The sequence below is a fragment of the Microcaecilia unicolor genome, chromosome 2, assembly GCF_901765095.1.
Source record: "Microcaecilia unicolor chromosome 2, aMicUni1.1, whole genome shotgun sequence".
Lineage (NCBI taxonomy): Eukaryota > Metazoa > Chordata > Amphibia > Gymnophiona > Siphonopidae > Microcaecilia > Microcaecilia unicolor.
Window position 1 is genome coordinate 150781275 of NC_044032.1, and position 25218 is coordinate 150806492.

General features: G+C 48.9%; 2 protein-coding genes across 6 annotated transcripts in view; one reads left to right on the forward strand and one right to left on the reverse strand.

Moving 5' to 3' along the window:
• The window catches only part of TTC37 (tetratricopeptide repeat domain 37), a 234110-nt gene extending 222642 nt beyond the window's left edge, over positions 1-11468 (reverse strand). The window contains exons 1-2 of one of the 3 annotated variants that reach the window (XM_030193398.1): positions 11408-11468; positions 4601-4695 (exon numbers count right to left, since the gene is read on the reverse strand). In XM_030193398.1, the coding sequence (XP_030049258.1) occupies positions 4601-4690 (90 nt within the window). In that variant the 5' untranslated portion in view covers positions 4691-4695; positions 11408-11468. Of the gene's footprint in view, positions 1-4600; positions 4696-9805; positions 10000-10463; positions 10480-11407 lie in introns of those variants that run through there. The other 2 variants (XM_030193400.1, XM_030193399.1) reach the window with 2 other exon arrangements.
• The window catches only part of ARSK (arylsulfatase family member K), a 35783-nt gene continuing 20815 nt past the window's right edge, over positions 10251-25218 (forward strand). The window contains exons 1-2 of one of the 3 annotated variants that reach the window (XM_030193401.1): positions 10251-10444; positions 16512-16641. In XM_030193401.1, coding sequence (XP_030049261.1) covers positions 10292-10444; positions 16512-16641 — 283 coding nt within the window. In that variant the 5' untranslated portion in view covers positions 10251-10291. Of the gene's footprint in view, positions 10445-11643; positions 11893-16511; positions 16642-25218 lie in introns of those variants that run through there. The other 2 variants (XM_030193402.1, XM_030193403.1) reach the window with 2 other exon arrangements.

The following is a 25218-nucleotide window of genomic DNA, read 5'->3' on the forward strand; positions in this document are numbered from 1 at the left end:
CATTCTATCATAACCTTTTGTATTTCTAGACCACCTTTTGAATTTTATCTCAAAATAGGTTACAAAATACTTTGAGGCATAAAAAGTCCCAACCCAAAAGAGCTTTACAACCTAAGAGGACACCTGAGGCAATGGGAGATAAAAAACAACTTGCCCAAAGGTCACAAGAAGTGTTAATGAGATTTGACCTAGATAGATAGATAGATAAATAGATAGATAAATAGATAGATAGATATGATCTCCTCACCCCAACAGATCACAATACACGACTGGGAAGGAAAAAGGCAAATTGGGACAACAACAAAAAAAAAGCTAGAATGCATTAGCTCTATGTAAAAACAGCATTAGGCATTTCAAAATCACCCTCACCCACAAACCTCTGACCATGGGAGGCATCAGTGAGTTTCTTAGCATCTAGGAAAAACTGTAATTATTTCAGGGCAAGGAAAATATATTTAAAAATCACAATAAATAATTCCACACTTGCAAGGATATTGGAGGAAAAAAATGTGCTGAGAGCTCAGATTTCACATGGAAATTACCTTCCATCTTCCCTGGGTAGCTCTCATCTTTTCTGGAAAACACCCATATTCTTTGTCCCAAAAACAGAACTTGAAAATTCATGAAGTACAGATGCAGAAGCCAATTCAAATCTCGCTCATAAACAAGCGACACCAATAGAATAGCCTTTTTTGGATTTCCACTACTGAAGTTTTTAATAACTGCAGTCACATCCAAACCAGCAATTATCAATGTACCTCTACACCCTTTTCTCACAGTGCTCCCCTGCCTTCTTGGAAGAAAGCAGACATAATAGTTTACCTGCCTCTGTTAGGATACACAGTACTTCTACTGGGTACTGAAAAAGCTTCTAAGGGCAACATCCCAGTCAAGTTGGGGAAATTTAAAAACTGAGATTCTAATAATCAGAAATGTATCTGCTCCGCTTTGTCTTGTATTATGGTGTCAGTCACTCCTCTGTCTCCTTAACTTCCTTTTCCAATACCTCCAACCTACCCTAAGGCTCCTTTTAAGGAAAGACAGAAAAAGTCTTCTACCAAGCAAATCATATATGAAGAATATTTAAAAATGCATTTCTTTTGACCAGTGCTCCCCATATTAAATCCAGAGTCACCACTGAAGGCTAAGAACCAAGCAGGATGAAGTTCCACAGACTGTTTACAGCTTTGCAGTATCCATCTAAAGCCAAAGCATTTTCAGTCCCTTCCTCCACAACAGTGCATCCAAGCACACCTTGCTGCACTAAGACTCTTGCTCCCTCCGAATGAGAGCCAGACATACCTTCAGCAATACTAACTGGCTCTGAAAGCAGAGATTATGTGAGTCACAGTCAATGGTATAAAATGATCCTAGTGGCTGTTTGACACTTCGAGGGCCATAATCGAACGGGGACGACCATCTCTAAAAACGCCCATCTCCGAGGATGGCAAAAAAGGGGCGGGGCAACCCATATAATCGAAACGAGATGGGCGTCCATCTTTCGTTTCGATTATACGGTCGGGAACGCCCAAATCTCATCATTTGGGTCGATTTTAGAGATGGTCGTTCTTAGAGATGGGCGAATTCGGTTTTCAACGATAATGGAAACCGAGAACGCCCATCTCAAAAACGACCAAATGCCTTGCATTTGGTCATGGGAGGAGCCACCATTTGTAGTGCACTGGTCCCCCTAACATGCCAGGACACCAACCGGGCACCCTGTCAAGGTAGCAGAGGAGAATGCCCATTGTAAAAATGGAAAAAAAAAAAAATATCCAAGTGCTCGGCAGGGACGTCCTTTCACTCAAAAAAAAAAAAAAAAAAGGATGTCCCTGATGAGCACTTTTTTCTTCAGAGTTTTTTCCTTCTCTTGCATGCATTTTTCTTACGACCACCGCCAGAGAGAAAAGGTGCCCGATGTGACCAGATGACCACCGGAGGGAATCGGGGATGACCTCACGTTACTCCCCCAGTGGTGAATAACTCCCTCCCACCCTAAAAAAACAAATTTTAATCTTTTTTCCAGCCTCAAATATCATACCTAGCTCCATGACAGCAGTATGCAGGTCCCCGGAGCAATTTTAGTTTAGTTGGGGCTGCGTGGGACCCATGGAGAGGGCAAAAATTGGAAGAAAAAAAAAACATGCAAGTGCTCGTCAGGGACATCCTTTCAAGTGCTGGCTTGAAAGGATGTCCCTGATGAGCACTGCACTGGGACATGCGAGGACGTCCAAATCAAAACTATTTTTATTAATTTTCTCTTTTAGATTTTTTCAGTAGTAGTAGTGGGCTTTGAACCGGCCACCTCCTGATTACAAGACCACTACTACTACTACTTAACATTTCTAAAGCGCTACTAGGGTTACGCAGCGCTGTACAATTTAACATAGGACAGTCCCTGCTCAAAGACACGTGAGCAGTCAGTCTGATAGGGGCAGTCAAATTGGGGCAGTCTGGATTTCCTGAAAGAGTTAGGTGCCGAACGCAGCATTGAAGAGGTGGGCTTTAAGCAGAGACTTGAAGATGGGCAGGGACCAGTGCTCAAACTACTTGACTACTCCTCCACTTATTGGAAGTCCTTCCCTTTCCATTATGTCTTGTAATCAGGAGGTGGCCGGTTCAAATCCCACTACTACTACTGAAAAAATCTAAAAGAAAAAAAAAAGTTTTGATTTGGACATCCCTGACGAGCACTTGCATGTGATTCTTTCAGTGCTAGTCAGGGACGTCCTTTCAAGCCGGGACTTGAAAGGACGTCCCTGACGAGCATTTGCATGTTTCTTTTTTCTTCCAATTCTTGCTCTCTCCATGGATCCCACACAGCCCCAACTAAACTAAAATTGCTCCAGGGACCTGCATACTGCTGTCATGGAGCTAGGTATGATATTTGAGGCTGGCATAGAGGCTGGAAAAAATATTTAAAAAAACATTTTTTTTAGGGTGGGAGGGGATTAGTCACCACTGGGGGGAGTAAGGTGAGGTCATCCCCGATTCCCTCCGGTGGTCATCTGGTCAGATCGGGCATCTTCTTGAGGCTTGGTAGCAAGAAAAATTAGACCAAGTAAGGTCGGCCAAATGCTCGTCAGGGGCGCCCTTCTTTTTTCCAATATCGGTTGAGGACGCCCATGTCTTAGGCACGCCTTCGCTGTGCTTCCGACACGCCCCCAGGAACTTTGGTCGTCCCTGCGACAGAAAGCAGTTGGGGACGGCCAAAATCGGCTTTCGATTGTGTCGATTTGGGCGACCCTGAGAGAAGGACACTCGTCTCCCAATTTGTGCCGGAAGATGGGTGCCCTTCTCTTTCGAAAATAAGCCTGTTCATCTACCAGCAGTGCAGACCCTCCCCTATCAGCAGCCACAGAGGGAGTTCCAACTGCTGTCTCTTCTACAGAAACTTTGCAGAAGAAATCATCGATTTTTGGCTGGACTACCACAGTTATATAGGTTTCAGAAGGGCAAGGTCTAACCTGATCTTTGATTTCTGTAGACGACATTTCAGTAAAACAAAGTACGTGTATCAGGAATAAGTAACAAGCAAACTGAAGTTTCTGTTCTGCAAAATTCAGAGGTGTGCAGAAATTAGCTATCAAAGTAGATCCAGAGAAAGCCACTGCTTATCCCTGGGGGTGGGTGTCATGGTATCTTTCTACCTTTTATAATTCTGCCAGGCACCTGTGACCTGGCTTGGCCACTGTTAAAAGCAGGATACTGGGCTGGAAAGACCCAGTATTGCAATTCTTATTTTCTTATAGATAACAAATCATCTCAACCAGACGGTATATAGCCCCCAGAGAACTGAAATTGCCAATACTTAAAACTGCAGTTTCATTTTAAACTATTTGTAGCCCATTATTAAAACGTCTACAGTACCTAAAGATTAGAGGGGCCAACACAACAGCAATGTTTTAAAAGGGTTCCAAGTTCGAGGTGGGAAAACTACAGACCACCGAATCCAACACAGTGCCAGACAAAATGGTAAAAACTATTACACAGAACAAATTACTATACACAGTCAAGCTTTAAGGGGACAAAGCCAAGATGGAGACAAGACTTCCCTTGGCTAAACCCATCTACTACATATTCTTGAAGGCATGAATAAAAATGTGAATCAAGGTGAAGCAGTTGATATAAGAACTTTCAGAAACCATTTGACAAAGTCTTTCAATACAGACTTCTGAGGAAATTAATCACTGAATAGAAAAAGTCCTATTGTGGATGGGGAACCAGTAAACGTACACAGTGCTACAACGGCTCCTGCTGGCCATTCATTTACTGAGACAAAGTTATATTTGGGCTGTAAGTTTTATAAACAGAAGGTTTTTTTTTGGTACAGCACAGCAACAAAAGTTTTTAAAATTTATCTTCTCATAACTGGCTTTCATACAAACCAAATGTTCCATACGGTTCAAAGCTTGGCTAGAAAGAAGCAAAGCACCAGAGTTCAGTAGTTTACAGCTATGGCTGCTGAAACAAATGATCAGGGTCTTCAAAATGTAGATCTGTATCCTTTAGCATGAAAAGAACCACTGCATACTTGTCCATAAAAGAAAGGTTTTCATCTCTTCATGGCACTATTTCTATAAGAAAAATCTTGACATACCTTGCAGTGTTTCAAAGCTTCTTTGTATTCTTTATTTCTAATGGCATCTCTGGCACTCTTCAATGCTGCTTTTACTTCTTTATTTGACATTATTACTGTTAAGCAAAAGAACAACATTTTTAAACCAGCACTGTGCTATCATCCCATTTACAAACATATTTTGCTTTAGTGTCCTTCAAAATTCTTGAGAGATTTGACATAGTAACATAGTAGATGACGGCAGAAAAAGACCTGCACGGTCCACCCAGTCTGCCCAACAAGATAAACTCATATGTGCTACTTTTTGTGTATACCCTACCTTGATTTGTACCTGTCCTCTTCAGGGCACAGACCATATAAGTCTGCCCAGCACTATCCCCGCCTCCCAGCCACCAGCCCCAGCACAGACCGTATAAGTCTGCCCAGCACTATCCCCGCCTCCCACCACTGGCTCTGCCACCCAATCTCAGCTAAGCTCCTAAGGATTCATTCCTTCTGAACAGGATTCCTTTATGTTTATCCCACGCAGTTTTGAATTCTGTTACCATTTTCATTTCCATCACCTCTCGCGGGAGGGCATTCCAAGCATCCACCACTCTCTCCGTGAAGAAATACTTCCTGACATTTTTCTTGAGTCTGCCCCCCTTCAATCTCATTTCATGTCCTCTAGTTCTACCGCCTTCCCATCTCCGGAAAAGGTTTGCTTGCGGATTAATACCTTTCAAATATTTGAACATTTGTATCACATCACCCCTGTTTCTCCTTTCCTCCAGGGTATACATGTTCAAGTCAACAAGTCTCTCCTCATACGTCTTGTAACGCAAATCCCATATCATACAGAACTGTTCAAGCTGACTTAAACCTGGATCTCAGCAACAGAAGCAGAAGACCCATGCACTTGCCTCTCCCTCATAGCACCCGTGTGGAGTTTACTTGTTGGGCAGACTGGATGGACCGTGCAGGTCTTTTTCTGCCGTCATCTACTATGTTACTGCGGCACACAGTTTGGGAACCACTGGCCTAATATATCTGCTGCTATTGTAATCTCTTCTCAGGAAGTCATTGTAGTTTTGGTAACAGAAGATATAGATATCTGCAAATATCTATTTTCTGTAAAACTCAGTATCAATATATGTAACCTTGTTCTATAATAAATAATATTACGCCCACCTTTAGGGGGCAACTTGGGGGGGGGGGGTCTTTTACAATGTCACTATAGCACTTTTAGCTCACGGTAAAAACCAGCTGGCGGCAAACGCCGAGATGCCCATTATATCCTTGGTTTTTACCACAAGTTAAAAATGCTAGCCCGCTTTGTAAAAGGTCCCCTAGGTGCAGTCATACTTCTAGCAAATGAGACCAGAGTAATTACATAGCTATGTGATTTTCGGCCATTGTATTTGTGCCTACAATACCACATTTAAAGCAAAGGAATTAATGTGCAATAAGTGCAAAGTCTGGGAAATGAAGGGGGGGATGCCCTGAATCTGCCTTGCATTTACCACACAAGGCACATAGTTTAACGCATTGGCCTGGGCACATAATACGGTGACCGAGCATTAACAAAAATAGTACAGCCACCTGCAGTGGTACTACCCATTCCCAGAGCCTCCCCTCACTCCCAAAGTATCCCCAATCATAACTCACTCAGTACCAGGTTCCAACCCCCAGCCCACGATCTGATCCCTTCCTGATCTCTCTCCCTCGTCAGATCCTAATTGACACATCCCATTCCTATACAACACACCCTGACACAAAAGCGCACACCGCCCTCTAGTGCCTAAACAGGGTTTAGCATCAGTGCTTCAGTGGTCCCTGGCAGCAATAATGCCCCTCTGCTGCCTACGGATCACTAAGCCACCAATGCTGAACCCCAGGTAGGTAAGCCGTGGGGCCTGGTGTCAGGGGTTAGCTGTCAAGGACAGGGTTTGTGCAAGGGTCTGTACTGACGAGTGGGGGCTGAGTTCAGGGGGAGCACTGCCACACCTCTACTGACAACATGCTGTTGTTCCAGACTGCCTGTAGGACAGCTGCACTCACCGCCTCCTCTTGAGATGGTATTACGTTCAGCTGCACTATTGGCAGTTGTCACAGCCAGCACAACATAGTGACCCATGCACTAGCCGTCACAGCCAGCCACTCCTCTGCCCACTCACTCCCACATTAGGCAGCTAATGGCTTGGGTTTTTTTTTTTACCACAATGGCTATCTTAGCGCAAGAGAGAGTAACCCCCGCCCGCCCATCTCATACCTGACGTCGCCTACCAACAATCTCACAGCTTTCCTTCTTCGGTAGTAGGTACCCCCGTCCCCTCCTATGACACAACTTCTTTCCCTGAAGTAGCCCACCTTGCCTGAAACAGGTAGTTGCGTCAGAGGAGAGCAGGCTACACATACAAGGAAGTTTAATAACAGAAGACTGCATGACGTAAAACAGTTGAAGACGGCTTAGCCTGCCTCGCCTCCCCTCTGCGGAGCCGCCCTATTGGACAGTGAACCCAAAACAATCTATCCGAACGACAGGAAACGGAGGGTCACGTAGTCATTGTGTGAGGCAAGGGAAAGAGAAATGTGTTGACTGAGGCAGAGCAGCATCCAGAAAGAGAGAGAGAGCGAGGAATCTACTAGAGAGAGTAACAGCAAATTACACGAACATCCAGCAATGCGAGTGACACAGCAATGGCATGGGGCACTGATCTGTTGGCCCCTAATAGTAATGACACTGTGTGTGGCTATAGGGGAAGGTCTCGGGCAGCAGCAGTAATGTGGTGCTGGTGATGTGAGATTCCTTTGTAGTATCATTACTGTAACGGGGTTTTGTGTTAGCAGGCGCGACGTGCTGGACCAGCTTCTTGGGACTCACTTGGTCACTTGAAATTTTGTGGATTATTAAGGACGCATGTGTGACAACAGATAGTTTTTGTTTCTTTTTGATTTATGATTATTATCAAGGGAAAGCACTTTCATTCATAAACTGGAGGCTTACAGACTGATGATCAAAACCCCGCGCTGTCCCAAACAGCGCTCTAAAATAGCGCTGGAACAGCATGGGGCGTTATTAGACCTATGATCAGAGATAATTGCATGCAAATTTAAGCACGCAATTATCTCTGATCATGGGGTTGAAGTGCGGGCGAATTGTGCCTGAGCAGGCGCTCAGCACAATCCTCCCGCACTTGTTTGACAGGTCTGGGCTGTCAAAAGCCCAAACCTGTCAAACGCAGGGGTTGGAGGTCCATGGGACCACCAGGCCTCAACTACCCCTACCCTGAGCAACGGGGGCGGAGGTCCGTCCCCCCAGACGATCCCCCCCCCCAGGTTCAGGAAGGGCTGGAGATCTGGTGGGTCTCCAGCCCCCTTAGCCCCCGGCAAAGGGTCCCTAGTGGGCGACCGACCAACCAACCCCCCCCCCCCCCAGCTACAGGGGGGCAGGAAGTCCGCTGAGCAGCCGGTCCCCCCACAGGTTCAGGGAGAGCTGGAGATCCGGTGGGTCTCCAGCCTCCCTAGTTCCCCACCAAAGGGTCTCTGGTGGTCCAGTACCCCCTACCCCCTTACCTTGTAGGTTGGAAGGAGGGAGGGTAGCCTGCCTCCCTCCTCTTCCTGCAACGCACGCAAAATGGTGGTGCCCAGCTCTGCCCAGTGTTGTTTGACAGGTCCAGGCTGTCCAAAAAAAACAAAAACCACGGACCTGTCAAACAGACTATGCTGGAGGTCCCCCTCCCCTGCACACAAGGGGCTGGAGGACTGGTGGTCCTCCAGCCCACCCTAGGAGAAGCTTCCCTGAATATTTTAAATGGATGTTCATATCCATTTAACAGTAGCTCAAGATTAAAGTTCTGCGTCAGTTCTCTGACTCCATGTCCGCACAGCACATCCAGGTTACAAAGATGCCAAGTCACACGCATCCCTTATATGGTGTGCAGCCCCGCCCAGCGCATCCCAGGATACACTGGACAGGGCTGTGCGCTGCCATTTTGCGGCGTCGAAAGAAGAGGAGGGAGGCAGGCTACCCTCCCGCCTCCAACCCACAAGGTAGGGGGTAGGGGGGACTGGACCACCAGGGACCCTTTGCTGGGGGACTAGGGGGGCTGGAGACCCACCAGATCTCCAGCCCTCCCTGAACCTGGGGGGGGGGGGGATCGTCAGGGGGGACCGGCGGTCCAGCGGACCTCCAGCCCCCTTGTCGCTGGGGGGGGGGGGGGTTGGTTGGTTGCCCACTAGGCCACCAGGGACCCTTTGCTGGGGGTCTAGGGGGCTGGAGACCCACCGGATTTCCAGCCCTCCCTGAAACTGGGGGTGGGGGGGTGGGACTGGAGGTCCACAGAATCTCCAGCCCCCGTTGCTCGGGGCAGGGGTAGTTGGGGCCTGGTCGTCCCATGAACCTCCAGCCCCTGTGTATGGCAGGTTTGGGCTTTTGACAGCCCAGACCTGTCAAACAAGTGCGGGACGATTGTGCCGAGTGCATGCTCAGGCACAATTCGCCCGCACTTCTACCCCGTGATCAGAGATAATTGCGTGCTTAAATTTGCATGCAATTATCTCTGATCATTGGTGCGGTAAAGCCCCATGCTGTTTGGAACAGCGCAGGGCTTTTGATCATCTGTCTGTCAGGGATCGAGCGACCAACTCCCCTGCCCATGACCAGTTATCTTCCACTCTCCTTCTAGTCCGCGATCCGGCACCTCTACTTCAAGTAACCCCCGCCCAACTCATACCTGTTGTCGCCTACCAAAAATTAGGACAAAGAATAACCTATATAAAGAGCAAACTGTAAAACCAGATTGCACATCCTCTACCGTGGAAAGGAACATAACTACTCTTTTCTTTTTTAAATATTGCCAGTAAAGCAGATACAGTAAATGCACCTCTATTCGTAGGTACACCTCCAATTTCTGTGAGGTACTCATAACTAAAGCAGCTGGCAAGAATTTAAAATCTAGCAAATTTCAAAAAAAACAAAGAGACCTCCGGGAAATACGCCCCCTCTGTACCTTCACAACATCATATTATATCGAATAGAACCTTCAAACATGAAAACTTCTTCCAGGAAGGATCTGCTGGCTTCCCCTTTAAGGAAAACAGTCTTGCCTAATACCTATAACCCAAGCTGCTGTGCAGGGTAATTTAAGGAAGAACTGAAAATTTAACACAAACAAAAGAAGGTGATTCCCATGAAACCTGACCCAACCAGAAACAGAGCAGACAAGGCAGAAATCTGAGACTTACCAGCAGAAGGAAAACAATATGAGCCACCCTGCTCAGAATCCACATTTTACTGAGGTGACATGATAGTTAGCACCCAATAATTCACATGAACCTCTTGATGAGATTCTGAGTAGGACTTAGACGGGACTTCTTTGGTAGTAGGTACCCCAGCCCGTCCCCTCCTCTGAAACAACTTCTTCCCCTGAAGTAGCCCACCTTGCCGGAAACAGGTAGTTGCGTCAGAGGAGAGCAGGCTACACATACAAGGAAGTTTAATAACAGGAGATGGCATGACATAAAACAGTTGAAGTAGGCTCAGCCTGCCTCACTTCCCCCTCTGCGGAGCCGCCCTATTGGATAGTGAACCCAAAACAAGCTATCCAAATGACAGGGAACGGAGGATCACATGGTCAGTGTGTGAGCCAAGGGGAAGAGAAATGTGCTGACTGAGGCAGAGCAGCATCCAGAGAGAGAGAGAGTAACAGCAAATTACATGAACATCCAGCAATGCGAGTGACACAGCAATGGCAAGGGGCACTGATCTGTTGGCCCCTAATAGTAATGACACTGTGTGTGGCTATAGGGGAAGGTCTCGGGCAACCTTTTGGCGGTGGTGGCAGCAGCAGCAGTAATGTGGTGCTGGTGATGTGTGATTCCTTTGTGAGTATCATTACTGTACCTGGGTTTTGCGTTAGCAGGCGCGATGTGCTGGACCAGCTTCTTGGGACTCACTTGGTCACTTGCAATTTTGTGAATTATTAAGGACGCATGTGTGCCAACAGATAGTTTTTGTTTCTTTGTGATTTATGATTATTATCAAGGGAAAGCACTTTCATTCATAAACTGGAGGCATACAGACTGATGATCAAAACCCCGCGCTGTTCCAAACAGCACTCAAAATAGCGCTGGAACGGTGCGAGGCTTTACCATGATGAGACCATTTTTAGACCTATGATCAGAGATAATTGCATGCAAATTTAAGCTCGCAATTATCTCTGATGATGGGGTAGAAGTGTGGGCGAATTGTGCCTGTGCATACGCTCAGCACATTCCTCCTGCACTTGTTTGACAGGTCTGGGCTGTCAAATGCCCAAACCTGTCAGGCACAGGGGCTGGAGGTCCATGGGACCACCAAGCCCCAACTACTCTGCCCCGAGCAAGGGGGCTGGGGATACTGCGGACCTCTGACCCCACCCACCCGATTCAGGGAGAGCTGGAGATCCGGTGGGTCTCCAGCTCCCCCTAACTCCCCTCAACATGTGCAGTGCAACCAGTCTCTGGTTGCCCAGTGGGCGACCAAGCCCTCCCCCCAGCAACAGGGGGGCGGGAGGTCGTCCCCCAGTGACAGGATCAGGGAGAGCTGGAGATCCGGTGGGTCTCCAGCTCTCCCTAACATGTGCAGTGCAACCAGTTCCTGGGCCACCAAGCGCGTCCCCCCCCGCGACAGGGGGGGGGCTGGAGGTCCGCTGGACAGCTGCCCCCCACCCAGGTTCAGGGGGGGCTGGAGCTCCGGTGGGTTTCCAGCCCCCCTGGTCCCCCAGCAAGAGGTGTCTGGTCCTATCCCCAGCACTGCAGGAGGTCCCTGGTGTCTGCTCCTATTCCCCTGCGCTCCCCTCCCCCTACCTTGTGGGTTGGAGGAGGGAGGGTAGTCTGCCTCCTGCCTCCCTTCTCTTCCTGGCTGCGACGCCGCAAAATGGCGGCGCCCAGCCCTGCCCAGTGTATCCTGGGATGCGCTGGGCGGGGCTATACACCAGGATACACTGGGCAGGGCAAGAAGAGGAGGGAGGGAGGCAGACCACGCTCCCTCCTCCAACCCACGGGGGGGGGGGGGGGGAGGGGAGGGATGACGACGACTGCGGAATCCCTGGGATCTTCCGGATCTGTTAAGTACGACCTTAAGACTGGAGCGCTTCTTTGTTTTGACGGCCGCCACTCATAAATCTAAAGCTGCTTCAGTATATAGGCGTGCCTTACAAGGTGGAAGATAAAAGACATAACATACAAATTGACACACATATTTTTACACCTGCTTTGTGAGTGTACTCTATGCTTGTACTCATCCCTGGTCCTCCCAAACTACATCCCAGGATTTCCTACACGACACACATGTAAGTATGAGCCATCTGTTCAGCACATGTGTTTATACAAACATATGCTGCTGTGCAATTTTATGAAGGCTTTTCTGTATGTAATATGGGTTTTGCATATGGAAAAACTTGTATAAACTTATGTAAATCTGTAAAACAGGACTTGATTAGTTCAACAAGCTCTCTCACAAAAGACGACTGTAACAGAGATGAAGGCAAATTGAGTGTACAGCTGCTAAAGGGAAATATTACCTGAATCAAGTAACTACAGTAGGATGCTGATTATCCAGACTAATCTCTGCAGAGTGCAGTCAGGATAATGGAAAACCCAGATGATTGGGCAAACCTTTTAGAAAAGATTGAACCTACCATTTTGAAAAGAGCACATATTCTGAGCGTTGCATGTTGAACGTTATTTTTTATTTTCAACAGTAAAGGTGAAAGAATGTCAAACGACAGTACTGTTTTTGTAGTACATACACTACTGTATTTCTATTTTTTTTAAAAGGAAATGATTCTTCAGTGCTGAATTTTATTTCTATGTTGCAAGATCACGTAGTCTGTTCAGGTATAGGAGATGGGTAACACTGCTTTCTTGCTTTTCCAGCCAAGCCGTCACTGTATTTGAAAATTACAAGTGGAGGAGTGGCCTAGTGGTTAGGGTGGTGGACTTTGGTCCTGGGGAACTGAGGAACTGAGTTCAATTCCCACTTCAGGCACAGGCAGCTCCTTGTGACTCTGGGCAAGTCACTTAACCCTCCATTGCCCCAGGTACAAATAAGTACCTGTATACAATATGTAAGCCGCATTGAGCCTGCCATGAGTGGGAAAGCGCGGGGTACAAATGTAACAAAAAAATTTTCAAGGGGTTCTGCATGTGTTGATCCCACATCAGCATTAACCTGGTGATCAGCATCAGTTTCTGATTCCTCATTTTTCTTGTCTCACACCAATTCCACGATTTCATCTTCTGTTATGATCTGATAGCCTGTATCGCTAGCATTACTGTTTATCTGTTTGGTGACATTCTCTAATCACAATCGAAGCAGCCAGGAACCTGTAGACCCTCCTTAGCGATGTTTTAAGGGCATCATATTCTTCTCCTCTTTCTGATTAGTTTAAAATAATGTTTCACTCATTTTTTTTAGGGTTTTTTAATTAAATTCCAAGCTTCAGCAACCATGTACGAACAATCTTTTATAATTGACTAGACTTTGAGCCTTTAAAAACGGGCTATTATAGGAAGGGGGGGTTGAAAGGCCCGCCCCCACCGCCGAGTTCGCCGCTGCCCCTCCCCCTCCGAGTTTGCGCCCCCCCCCCCCCCCCACACCGAGCCGTCACCACCCACCTTCCACCCGGCCGGGCCCTCGCTCCACTATTGAAACAGCGAGGGTCCAGAAATGCAGCACTGAGCTCTGCTGAGCTGCCGACGTCGGCCTTCGTTCTTCTTCTCTGCCTGTCCCGCCCTTGTGTGACGTAACGTCGTCGAGGGCGGGACAGAGGCAGAGAAGAAGAAGGAAGGGCGATGTCGGCAGCTCAGCAGAGCTCAGTGCTGCGTTCCCGGACCCTCGCTGTTTCAATAGCGGAGCGAGGGCCCGACCGGGTAGAAGGTGGGTGGCGGCGGCGACTCGGGTGGGGGGAGCGTTAGACGGCGGTGTCCCTCCCTCAGCATTAATGCGCAGTACAGACCCTCTGTGTTCTGCCCCCCCCCCCCCGTCATCACGTATTGACGTGGGGGCGGGGCAGAGAAGGTCTCTACTGCGCATTTGCGAGTGAGTACGGTCACTTGCCATTTATATGTTTGACTAGTAAAAAAGGCCCGTTTCTGAACACAATGAAACGGGCGCTAGCAAGGCTTTCCTCGGAGTGTGTATGTTTGAGAGAGTGTGTGTGAGAGAGAGCGTGTGAATGTGCGAGTGTGTGTGTGACAGAGAGAGATTGAGACTGGGTGTGAGTGTGTGTGTGAGAATGAGAGTGTGTGGCAGGGTCCCTCCTCCCCTTCCTCCCGCCCAGTGCCAGCCCCCTGTCCTGCCACCCTCGCTGCAACGCCACGCCCCCATGTCACCGCCACCGCTCACCCCTCCACCATCCCCGAGGTCGCCACCGCTCACCTCTCCGCCCCCCCAAGGTGATCCAACAGCCCCCCCCCAAACTGCTCCGAGGTATCTCCCTCCCTCCGAGTGTCAGGGTCCCCCTCCCTCCCTCCCAGAGCCCCAATTTTCCAGGATCCCCCCTCCCTCACAGTTCCAGAGTCATCGTCCCTCCCTCCCATCCACTGCCAGCCCCCCTCCTTCCGAATTTTAGAAGCCTCACTTCCTCAGTCTGGGTGATGGCGGCAGCAGCATTGGTAAACGGCGTACAGGCTTGGCCCGTCTCTGTCTCTCAGCTCTGGTCCCGCCCTCATTTTCTGTTTCCGCTAGGGGGGGGTTGTGGTGTGCTGTGCTGGCGAAGTGGCAGGAAGTGGCATGTGGCTTTGAGGGTGGTTATTGTTGCATGGCAGATTGTGTGTATGTTGATGTGGGGGGTGGGGAGTTTGGCTGTGGGTGTGAGTGAGAGATGTTGATTCTCCGTGGTAGATCTTGTGTATTTAGTTTGGGGGGGGGGGAGTGTGTAGGTGTGAGTGAGAGACAGAGATCTAGATTCACCATGGCAGTTTGTGTATGATGTTGTGGGGGTGGTTGGGGGGAGTGTGTGTGTCTGAGTGAGAGAGAGAGAGGTTTATTTTCCTTGTTTGAGTTTGTGTATTAACTTACAAAGTAACATAGTAGATGACGGCAGAAAAAGACCTGCATGGTCCATCCAGTCTGCCCAAGACAAACTCATATGTGTATACCTTACCTTGAATTTGTACCTGTCCTTTTCAGGGCACAGACCATATAAGTCTGCCCAGCAGTATTTCCCGCCTCCCAACCACCAGTCCCGCCTCCCATCACCGGCTCTGGTACAGACCGTATAAGTCTGCCCTCCCCTATCCTCGCCTCCCAACCACCACCCCCTCTTCCCCCCCAACTGCTCCGCCACCCAATTTCAGCTAAGCTTCTGAGGATCCATTCCTTCTGCACAGGATTCCTCTATGCATGTCTGTTTTGACTTTTAATGAAAGAACAACTCTTTTTTGCTTTGACGGCATTTTAATTTTCTTGTTGTTAGAAAGAAACACAGCACTGTACTGTAGAAACCTTTCCACTTGGGAGGAAAAGGAAGGGGCAGGACTTTTTCTGCTGCGTCCCCGCTCTCGTCGTCATTTCCTGAGGGAAGCCTGCAGGGGCCAGCGTAGGCCATGAGGATGAATCGCTGGGAGCCTCTGAGGTACACTGAGGAAGATTCAGAAAGGGAGCAGATACTGGGCCACCAGCAGAGGAGAGGGAGACAGGGGAGCGAGTTGCTGGTGGCCCATCCATAGCTATGCCATTACAGTACAAGTACTATATTGTAATAGCACATAGTATTTATAAAATCTTCATAATAAAAACCTGTTTCTAGTTTCCGGAATACAGTACAGTGAGAATTTCAACACAATAAACTACAGCACCAGTCTGGATAATTAGACATCCGGATGATCAGAGTTCGGATAATCGGCATTCCACTTTATAAAATAGAGGTAACCCTTTTAAGTAGTTTTTCAACTACTTCTTTAACCGAAAGTTGTTGGGGTTTTTTTTTGGCTGAAACAAAGCCATCAACAACTGGCTGGCTGATGGGGACATTTTGGGGGCAGGGTCAGAGCATGGAGTATTACATGCCTGGTTTTCTACCACATGCAAATGATAAGGTTAGTAGGAGGGTGTGTCTAACAGGTTTTTCTGTTGTCTTTTATCATCCCTCCATGTTTGTTTTACTATAAGATATCACCATCTCATAACTATCCTTTGCCTGCAATTCTTATGGCTGAAAGATACATTATGTTCAGTCCTTTAGCACTAGCATCATTTACAAAGGAGACCTCTATGCCACTACAGTATGAATCACAAAAGCCTACTCCAGAAAGCAGACAAAAATTTATATAGGGGTCAGTATTCAGCCGATGGTAATTAGTATTTCCTTAGCATCAGCAGCAGATGAATCCAAATAGTTGTGGGTTGTGACCATCTACCAGCAAGTGGAGATAGAGAGTGCTGAACTGCACTGTCTTTTAAAGGATGGAATGCTCCTTGGTCAGTCTGTATGCTCTATCTCCAGCAGGTGGATGGATTTTTGGGCCACCGTCGGCAGTGTCCCTGGATATTCAATACCAGGCCTTGTCCGGGCATCAGCATTGAATATCCGTTTATATAGCCAAATAACAATTGTTTGGTCAAGTGCAATATTCAACACTTAACTGGATAAGTTAAATCAAATAAAGATATGACTGTGTTTTAGGCGGTTCTATTTATACAGTTAACTTATGTGCTGACTTCACTCCATACCACCCACAAAAATAGTCTTTAACTGGGTATATTCAGAAGCATTATCTAGTTAAGTGCTGCTGAATATACCCAGTTAGCTGCAAACGATTTAAATGGCCAGGAGCCTTTCCCATCCATTTAAATTCCTTTGAATATCATCCCAATTATACCTTATCAGTAAGAACATCTGATTCTAACTGACTGAAAGCTGCTTTCACCTTTTTAATTTTATGCAACTTTTCTTTTTGTTTATAGGATGGAAGATTGACATTTTACCCAGACAATGAAACAGTAACCCTTCCTTTTCTGAATTTCATGAAGAGACATGGCACAGTCTTTCTCAATGCCTATACTAACTCTCCAATTTGTTGCCCATCACGTGCTGGTAAGACTTGTACTACTATAGCTACTATTTCTTACCAGCATACAGACACATGTAAGAGAGAGAGAGTGTTTGCTACACGGAGCTTACAGTCTAGTCAAGACAAACATATGTGACAAACAGGAGAATCTAGGAGAGTATTTTATAGAGAAATAGACAAGTGGCCAAGATGTAAAAGCAGTCTCAAAAAAGTGAGCCTGCATTTGGATATGTCCAGAGAGGGAACATATTGCACTGACTGGAAGTCTGTTTTTGGCAAAAGACACAGCGAGATTGAAAGAACAGAGCAGTAAATTAGCAGTGGAGGAGGGGCACAGATAAGAGTGGCTTGCCAAATGAAAAGTGTAAGGATAGAGACATGAGGAGCTGGAGAGTGAATGCATCTGTAGGTGAGCAATGGAAGGTTGAACTATATGGATGGGGTGCCAATGCATTTACTTGAGGAGAGGGGTTACGTGGTTGTGTTGAAGCTGAAGGAAGTCATTCGGTGGAAGACTTGTGAGGAGTAGTTGTAGTAGTGTAATGAGCTCAAGTGGTAATTGAACCCAAGCCCCCTAGTTTACAGTCTACTGCACTGACCACTAAGCTACTCCTCAGACTTGCTTTCTGCTTTCCTCAGAATGTCCATGATACCTGATGCTTTCATAGAGCCTAGTATTCTTTTCAGATTCCTGTTTCACTTTCCAGGTGAGAGGGAGAGGGACAGCAGCCACTAGAGGATTCATGCCTTAATCCTTCCAGTGGTCAGCTGCTCAATCAGAACACCTTTTTGTACCCTGAACGTGACTGAAACAGGACTAAATAAAAACGTCCTTTTTAGATGTGGACATTTCTTCCCGTTCAATTATCACTGTTGGATATCCTAATTTTGGCCCTTCCTAGTCCTGCCTAAAATGCCCACAGTATTCCTCCAGAAGAACTGCAGTGTAGAATGTCCAGATTCTGCCTTTCCAAAATCGCGATTTAGACGTTTTTGGCAGATGGACATTTTTTTGCCATTTTGGGATGTCCAGGTGCTTAGAAAATGAGCCCCAAAGGCGCCTTAGGGTTAAAAGAAAAACAAATTTCCCAAATTGGCAGATAGATGTGCTGTGCACATGAAAATGTTTCAAAACCATGTATTAAACATTAAAAAAAAAAAAGTTTGATATTCACCGAAAACAAAACTTCTTCATAAGGGACGTGTCAGGGTGTGAGATGGGTGATGTTACATGATGCATGTTTTCTCCGAGGACAAGCAGGCCTGTAATTCTCACATGTGGATAATGCGGGTCCACCTTGCTGGTCCGGGGCTTGTAACTAGCTTTAAACAGGTCTTTGAGCACAAGACACACTCCGCTGTGTGTGCGTGAGTGCCTTTCTGCCCACCATGAGAGCACGAGACCAGCAGTTCTCTTTTTTTCCGTGCTGAGCAGAGGATGTTATTTTTTTTCCACTCCTCACAGCTGGTTCAGCCTTGTGTCTTTTTCAAAATATATATATATATATTTTAACTGGAATGAGCCAGCTTCATGAGAAATATCTTTCATAAAGCTCCCTCTTGTATTCACATGAATTAGCAAGGAAAAAGCACACTTTCCCTCTTCCCTTTCCTAAGTCTGACACCAGCACCCTCCTCTTTTCCAGATCCCAACTCTTTTTCTCCCTCCTCTCCCTCACTCTCTCTCTCCCTCCTTCACCATTTCCTCATGCCATGCCACATGGATAGATAAAAATAGCCCCCCCCCCCCCCCCCCCCCCCCCCAGCACTGTCACCCTATAAGGCAGCACTTTTTTTTTCCAGCCCTCCTCCCCCAGAGGCAGCACATAACTTTTCCTCTTGGCCCCCTCTTCTGACTACTGACAGCACTTACCCCCAGGGGCAGGTCAAGGCAGTCTGCTTCCTGATGTGAGGGAAGAGGTGGCACACCCCCTCTCAAGGCACCCAAAAGAGAAATAAAATAATAAAAATTAAACTTTGTCAACAAGAATTGAGTTAAATTAAGTTGCCTGGAACTGTAATATAAAAAATACAGACCCCCCCCCCCCCCCCCCCCCCGGCTCTCCATTGTCGCATATTAAATGCAAACATATTCTGCATCCACAGAAGTCTTTCTCGCATGTAGTGTGTGCAGAGCAGAAGCAGGGCATGTTCTTATAAAATTCACCATACAAAAAAATCAAAATCCGATTCTAGTTTCATCTTAGTAGCAGCAACATAACCCCGGTCCAGTTGCAGACCAATTATGAATGAATACAAAACCCAACAAAAGTCAAATCTACTATTCCATATCAACACCGACAAGGACCTTCCTAGGAAAAGGCAGCATCATAAATATCACAATGAGCCCTATAGAGAAAATAGAACAAGCTGAAATACTATATCCGAATAATTGACCTCAGTCACACATATAGAACACAAATAGACCCTTTCCAAATACAGAATGTGACCCCAAACTAAAAATATATAGACAAAATTAATGTGAAACTTCAAAAAGCCAGATTCCATATCATCATGCTGATCAATCCATAGACTGGTGGGTTGTGTCCATCTACCAGCAGGTGGAGATAGAGAGCAAACTTTGCCTCCCTATATGTGGTCATGTGCTGCCGGAAACTCCTCAGTATGTTCTCTATCTCAGCAGGTGGTGGTCACACACAGCAGCAGCTCTGGCTAGGCCTCCAAGCCTAATTTTTAGGTTTTGTTGAGTGCCTGGGGTTGAGGGCTCTTCTTGAGCAAGTGCAAACCTGGTGGTGCCAGGTCCCTCCTTTTCTCCCCCCTCCCGCTGGCTCCGTTTAAAAAAAAAAAAAAATTTTGAACGTCCTTAAAGGCGTTTATTTCGACGTTTATTTAAACGTTTATTGCAGCTACTCACTGGGACACCAGGTCGTTACAGCTCGGAGCGGACAGCAGGTAATTTTTACCTTTTATAGCGGGCAGGGGGTTCCCCGATTGGTCTCCACGTGGCCTATGGCGTCGGAGGGCGAGGGCGCAAAGAGTCGCTCCCCGGATCGCGTGTGCGCTTCCAGAGGGGATGCGGGGGTCTTAAAGTCTGATTCGCCCTTGTTGGGTGACAGTTTCGTGACCGATGAGTGTCCCGGTCCTTTCTCCGGTGTGGCGGTTTTTCCCGCCATAAACGCCCATCCCCCGCGGCTCGCCTCCGCCATATTGGCCGGCCACGCGTCTCGGACGGCTTCTTCTTGGGCCGCCCTTGAGGTGGGAGACATTGATGCCATGAACGCCCTTAATTTGGGCGACGGCACAAAGCGGCTAAAGTTAAGCGCCGTTCTTCCCGCACGGCTCCTTCGCGGAGTGTCACGCCGGACGCCATCTTGGATGCGCAGCATGTCTCTCCCCCGCTCTTGCGAGCGCCGGTTGAGGGTGCGTCTAGGGCTGTAGCCCAGGCTGCGGAAGTGCACAGTATGCGGGGTTTCTCCCCCGAGTTTGTTTTGCTGCTGCATCAGGCCTTCCTTATGCAAAACGCTGCCCCTGCTCCCTCGTCTGGTAAAGAGGTTGAGGCCCCCGGAGGTAAACGCCCTCGGGTTGATTCCCAGGCCTTGGAGGACTTTGTCTCCTCCGATGTAGATGAGGGCAGCGTATCTGAGTTCTCCCAACGGTCCTTTGCGGATTCCTTGGAGGAGACGGATCCCCGCTCGGATGGAGCGGATGACCCCTCTGCAGCGCGGCTCTTTAGCTCAGAGGATTTGCCCAACCTGTTAATGCAGGCCATGGGCATTTTGAAGATTTCCTCTCCGGAGGACGTCTCTCCCTCAGCCCCTGTTGGCTCTGCCATTATGCTGGGGACGAAGCGCCCGCATAGAACCTTCCACGTGCATGATGCCATGCACACCTTAATTTCGGCTCAGTGGGATGTCCCGGAAGCGAGCCTTAAAGTGGTTAGGGCTATGTCCCGCCTCTATCCTTTGCCTGAAAGTGAACGTGAGGCCTATCTGTGGCCTACCGTGGTTTCTTTAATCACTGCGGTGACTAAGAAAACGGCGTTGCCGGTGGAAGGTGGCACGGCCCTATAGGACGCCCAAGACAGAAGATTGGAGGCGGCCTTAAGGTCGTCCTTTGAGGCGGCTGCTTTAAGTTTGCAGGCCTCAGTTTGCGGCTCCTATGTGGCCAGGGCGTGCCTGACTATGGTGCAGCGGGCTTCCCCCTCGGATCATTCCTTGAGGGCTGATTGGCCGGCCCTGGAATCGGGCTTAGCCTATTTGGCAGACTTGCTGTATGATGTCTTGAGGGCCTCAGCTAAAGGCATGGCTCAGACAATCTCTGCGCGGCGGTGGCTTTGGCTGAAGCATAGGTCTGCTGACCACGCCTCTAAATCCCGCCTGGCTAGATTGCCTTTTAAAGGCAAGCTGCTCTTTGGGGTCGAGCTGGACAAAATCGTGACCGATCTCGGCACGTCTAAAGGGCAAGAGGTTACCAGAGGTCAGGGCTCGGGCTAGTGCTCGCCCCCGGTACCTCCAGAGGACGGTTTCAGGAAGCCCGTCGGTACCGCCCGGGCAGGTCGGGCTCCTCTGCCCCCTCTTCCTTCAAGAGGAACTTCTCCCCCAAGCAGCATTCCTTTCGCAGAGACCGCTGTCCCGGAGGTGCTCCCTCCGGTCCTCCCCTAGGGTCTCGTACCCAATGACGGGGCCTTGGTCCACGCCCCAGTGCAGATTGGAGGACGGCTGTCCTCGTTTCTGGGCGAGTGGATCACAATAACTTCAGATGCTTGAGTGCTGGAAGTCATCAGAGACGGCTACAAGCTAGAGTTCTGCCGACCCTTAAGAGATGGGTTTGTACTCTCTCCCTGCAAGTCTCCGGTCAAGCTGTGGCAGTGCAGCAGACCTTGGACAATCTGATCCGCCTGGGTGCGGTCGTTCCGGTGCCAGAAAATCAGCTTGGCAAGGGACGTTACTCCATTTACTTTGTGGTACCAAAGAAAGGAGGTTCTGTACGGCCTATCCTCGACCTCAAGGGGTCAATCAGGCTCTTTCGCATGGAGACCCTCCGCTCTGTTATAGCGGCAGTGCAGGCAGGAGAGTTCCTGGCATCCTTGGACATCAAGGAAGCGTACTTGCATATTCCCATCTGGCCTCCTCATCAACGCTTTCTGCATTTTGCAGTACTGGGCCGACACTTCCAGTTCACAGCCCTCCCGTTCGGGTTGGCTACTGCTCCGCGGACCTTCTCCAAAGTAATGGTGGTCATCGCGGCCTTCCTGAGGAAGGAAGGAGTACAAGTCCATCCTTATCTGGACGACTGGTTGATCCGAGCCCCCTCTTATGCAGAGTGCGGCAAAGCTGTGAACCGGGTGGTTGCTCTTTTGAGCTCCCTGGGGTGGATCATCAACTGGGAGGAAAGCCAGCTGCGCCCAACTCAGTCCCTGGAGTATCTGGGAGTTCGATTCGACACCCAAGTGGGCAGAGTGTTCCTGCCAGACAATCGGATTGTCAAGCTTCAGGCTCAGATGGACCAGTTCCTAGTAGCCTCTCCTCTTTGGGCTTGGGACTATGTGCAGCTGTTGGGCTCTATGACGGCCACGATGGAAGTAGTGCCCTGGGCCAGGGCTCATATGAGACCACTACAACACTCTCTGCTGCAGCGCTGGACTCCGATGTCGGAGGATTATGCTGTGCGCCTTCCCTTAGACCCAGCAGTGCGCAAGGCGCTGAGCTGGTGGACGCAGACAGACAAGTTGTCTGCAGGAATGCCTCTGGTGACCCCGGAGTGGATTGTCGTCACGACGGACGCCTCTTTGTCGGGCTGGGGAGCCCACTGCTTGGGAAGGACAGCGCAGGGGCTCTGGTCTCCTGCAGAGGTAAAGTGGTCTATCAACCTCCTGGAACTCAGAGCCATTCGGTTGGCGCTTTTGGAGTTCATCCCGGTACTGGCATTGAAGCCTGTACGGGTCCTGTCGGACAATGCCACGGCTGTGGCCTATGTCAACTGCCAGGGAGGTACCAAGAGCGCCCCTCTAGCCAAGGAGGCCATGAATCTATGCCAGTGGGCGGAAGCGAACCTGGAACAGCTGTCAGCGGCCCACATTGCCGGAGTCATGAATGTCAAGGCGGACTTTCTCAGTCGCCATGCCTTGGAGCCCGGAGAGTGGCAGCTATCTGCTCAGGCGTTCTTGGACATCATGAAGCGCTGGGGCCAGCCGAGCCTAGATCTGATGGCGTCATCGGCCAATTGCCAAGTGCCGCGCTTTTTCAGCAGAGGACGGGACCCTCAATCCCTGGGAGTAGATGCTCCTCTCCAACAGTGGCCGACACAAGAGCTTCTCTATGTGTTCCCACCCTGGCCCATGTTGGGCAGGGTGTTAGACCGGGTGGCAAAGCATCCGGGCCAGATAATCCTGGTGGGTCCGGATTGGCCCAGACGTCCCTGGTATGCGGACTTGATCAGGCTCTCAGTGGACGAACCTCTGCGACTGCCTGTGGAGCAGGGCCTGTTACATCAGGGTCCCGTGGTGATGGAGGATCCCTCCCCCTTTGGTCTTACGGCCTGGCTATTGAGCGGCAGAGTCTGAGGAAGAAGGGCTTCTCAGACAAGGTCATCACCACTCTGCTGAGAGCGAGGAAGCGCTCTACTTCTACTACTTACGCCAGGGTTTGGCGTACCTTTGCAGCATGGTGTGAAGCAGGTTCACTTTCTCCATTTACTGCTCCAATTTCTTCAGTGCTGGCGTTCCTGCAAGAAGGTCTGGAGAAAGGCCTGTCGCTCAGTTCCCTGAAAGTCCAGGTAGCGGCCCTGGCTTGCTTCAGGGGCCGCCTGAAGGGTGCTTCCCTGGCTTTGCAGCCAGATGTGGTGCGTTTCCTCAAGGGAGTTAATCACCTGCGCCCTCCTCTGCACTCAGTGGTGCCTGCGTGGAATCTCAACCTGGTGCTAAGAGCCTTACAAAGCCGCCTTTTGAACCCTTGTCGAGGGCATCTCTGAAAGACCTGACGTTGAAAGCAGTCTTTTTGGTGGCTATCACTTCAGCCAGAAGAGTTTCCGAGCTCCAGGCACTCTCTTGTCGAGAGCTTTTTCTGCAGTTCACTGAGGCAGGAGTGACTATTCGCACAGTGCCTTCCTTCCTACCCAAGATTGTTTCTCGCTTCCATGTGAGTCAGCAGCTCTGTCTCCCTTCCTTTCGTAGGGAGGACTAACCAGAAGAGTATTCTGCTCTCAAATATCTGGATGTGAGACGGGTCATCATCAGATACTTGGAAGTGACCAATGATTTCCGGAAGTCGGATCATCTGTTTGTCCTGTTTGCAGGTCCTCGTAAGGGTCTGCAGGCTGCTAAGCCTACAGTGGCAAGATGGGTCAAGGAAGCCATTGCAGCGGCTTATGTGGCCGCGGGGAAGATGCCGCCTATTCAGTTGAAGGCCCACTCCACTAGAGCTCAGGCGGCCTCGATGGCAGAGGCTGGGTCCGTCTCCTTGGAAGAGATTTGCAAGGCGGCAACTTGGGCGTCGGCCCATACCTTCTCCAGACATTACCGCTCGACTGTGGCTGCTCGGGCGGAGGCCCGGTTTGGAGCTTCAGTGTTGAGTTCAGGGATTTCAATGTCCCGCCCTGGGTGAGTACTGCTTCGGTACATCCCACCAGTCTATGGATTGATCAGCATGATGATATGGAAGGTAAAATTATGTATCATACCTGATAATTTTCTTTCCATTAATCATAGCTGATCAATCCATAGCCCCTCCCAGATATCTGTACTGTTTATATTCTGGTTGAATTTTAGGTTCAAGTTTAGTCTTCAGTTACTTCAGGAGGACTTCGTGTTCAAGTTTTTTCACTTGGATTCTTCAAGAGTTGAGACGAGTTTGTGTTACAGTGAGCTGCTGCATTCCTCTCCCCTCCGTTTTACGGGGCTGGATTGAGACTTAAATTCTGCCGGCACTCCCTCCCGCTTCGTGCGGCTGTAGGGCAGCTTTGTACCCCTCCCGCTTCGGCGGTGTTAGGGTCAGTCAGCTCCTCCCGCGGTTGCAGGATAAGCCAGATCCCCCCGCATCGGCGGGGTGGTGTCCCTCCCCCGCTCCGCGGGGATGAGCTGGACGGATTCCCCTCCCCCACTTGTGTGGGGATGAGCTGGGTTAATTCCCCTCCCCCGTTTCGGCGGTGGTGAGCTGGGCAGAGTGTCCCTTTGTGGGTGTAATTCTCTAAGTGCTGAGTCCTGCGGATGGAGCTTTGATATCGACATACTGAGGAGTTTCCGGCAGCACATGACCACATATAGGGAGGCAAAGTTTGCTCTCTATCTCCACCTGCTGGTAGATGGACACAACCCACCAGTCTATGGATTGATCAGCTATGATTAATGGAAAGAAAATTATCAGGTATGATACATAATTTTACCTTCTGCATGCAGCACAACACCAGAGAAATAGAAAGAGATGCATTTGCTTTTGTAATGTGCAAAATATAAAGATAGCAGATGTGAATTCCCGAAACTGACATATTCCAATTTTATAAATGGAAAATAAAATTATGTTTTCTACCTTTTTTTGTCGTGTGATTTTATTTTTTGAAGCATATTAGTTCTGGTTTATGCTTCTTCTTTCTTCTATCCTCTTAGCATGCTGTCCAGGGCCTCCTCTCCGTTTGCCATTTCTTTT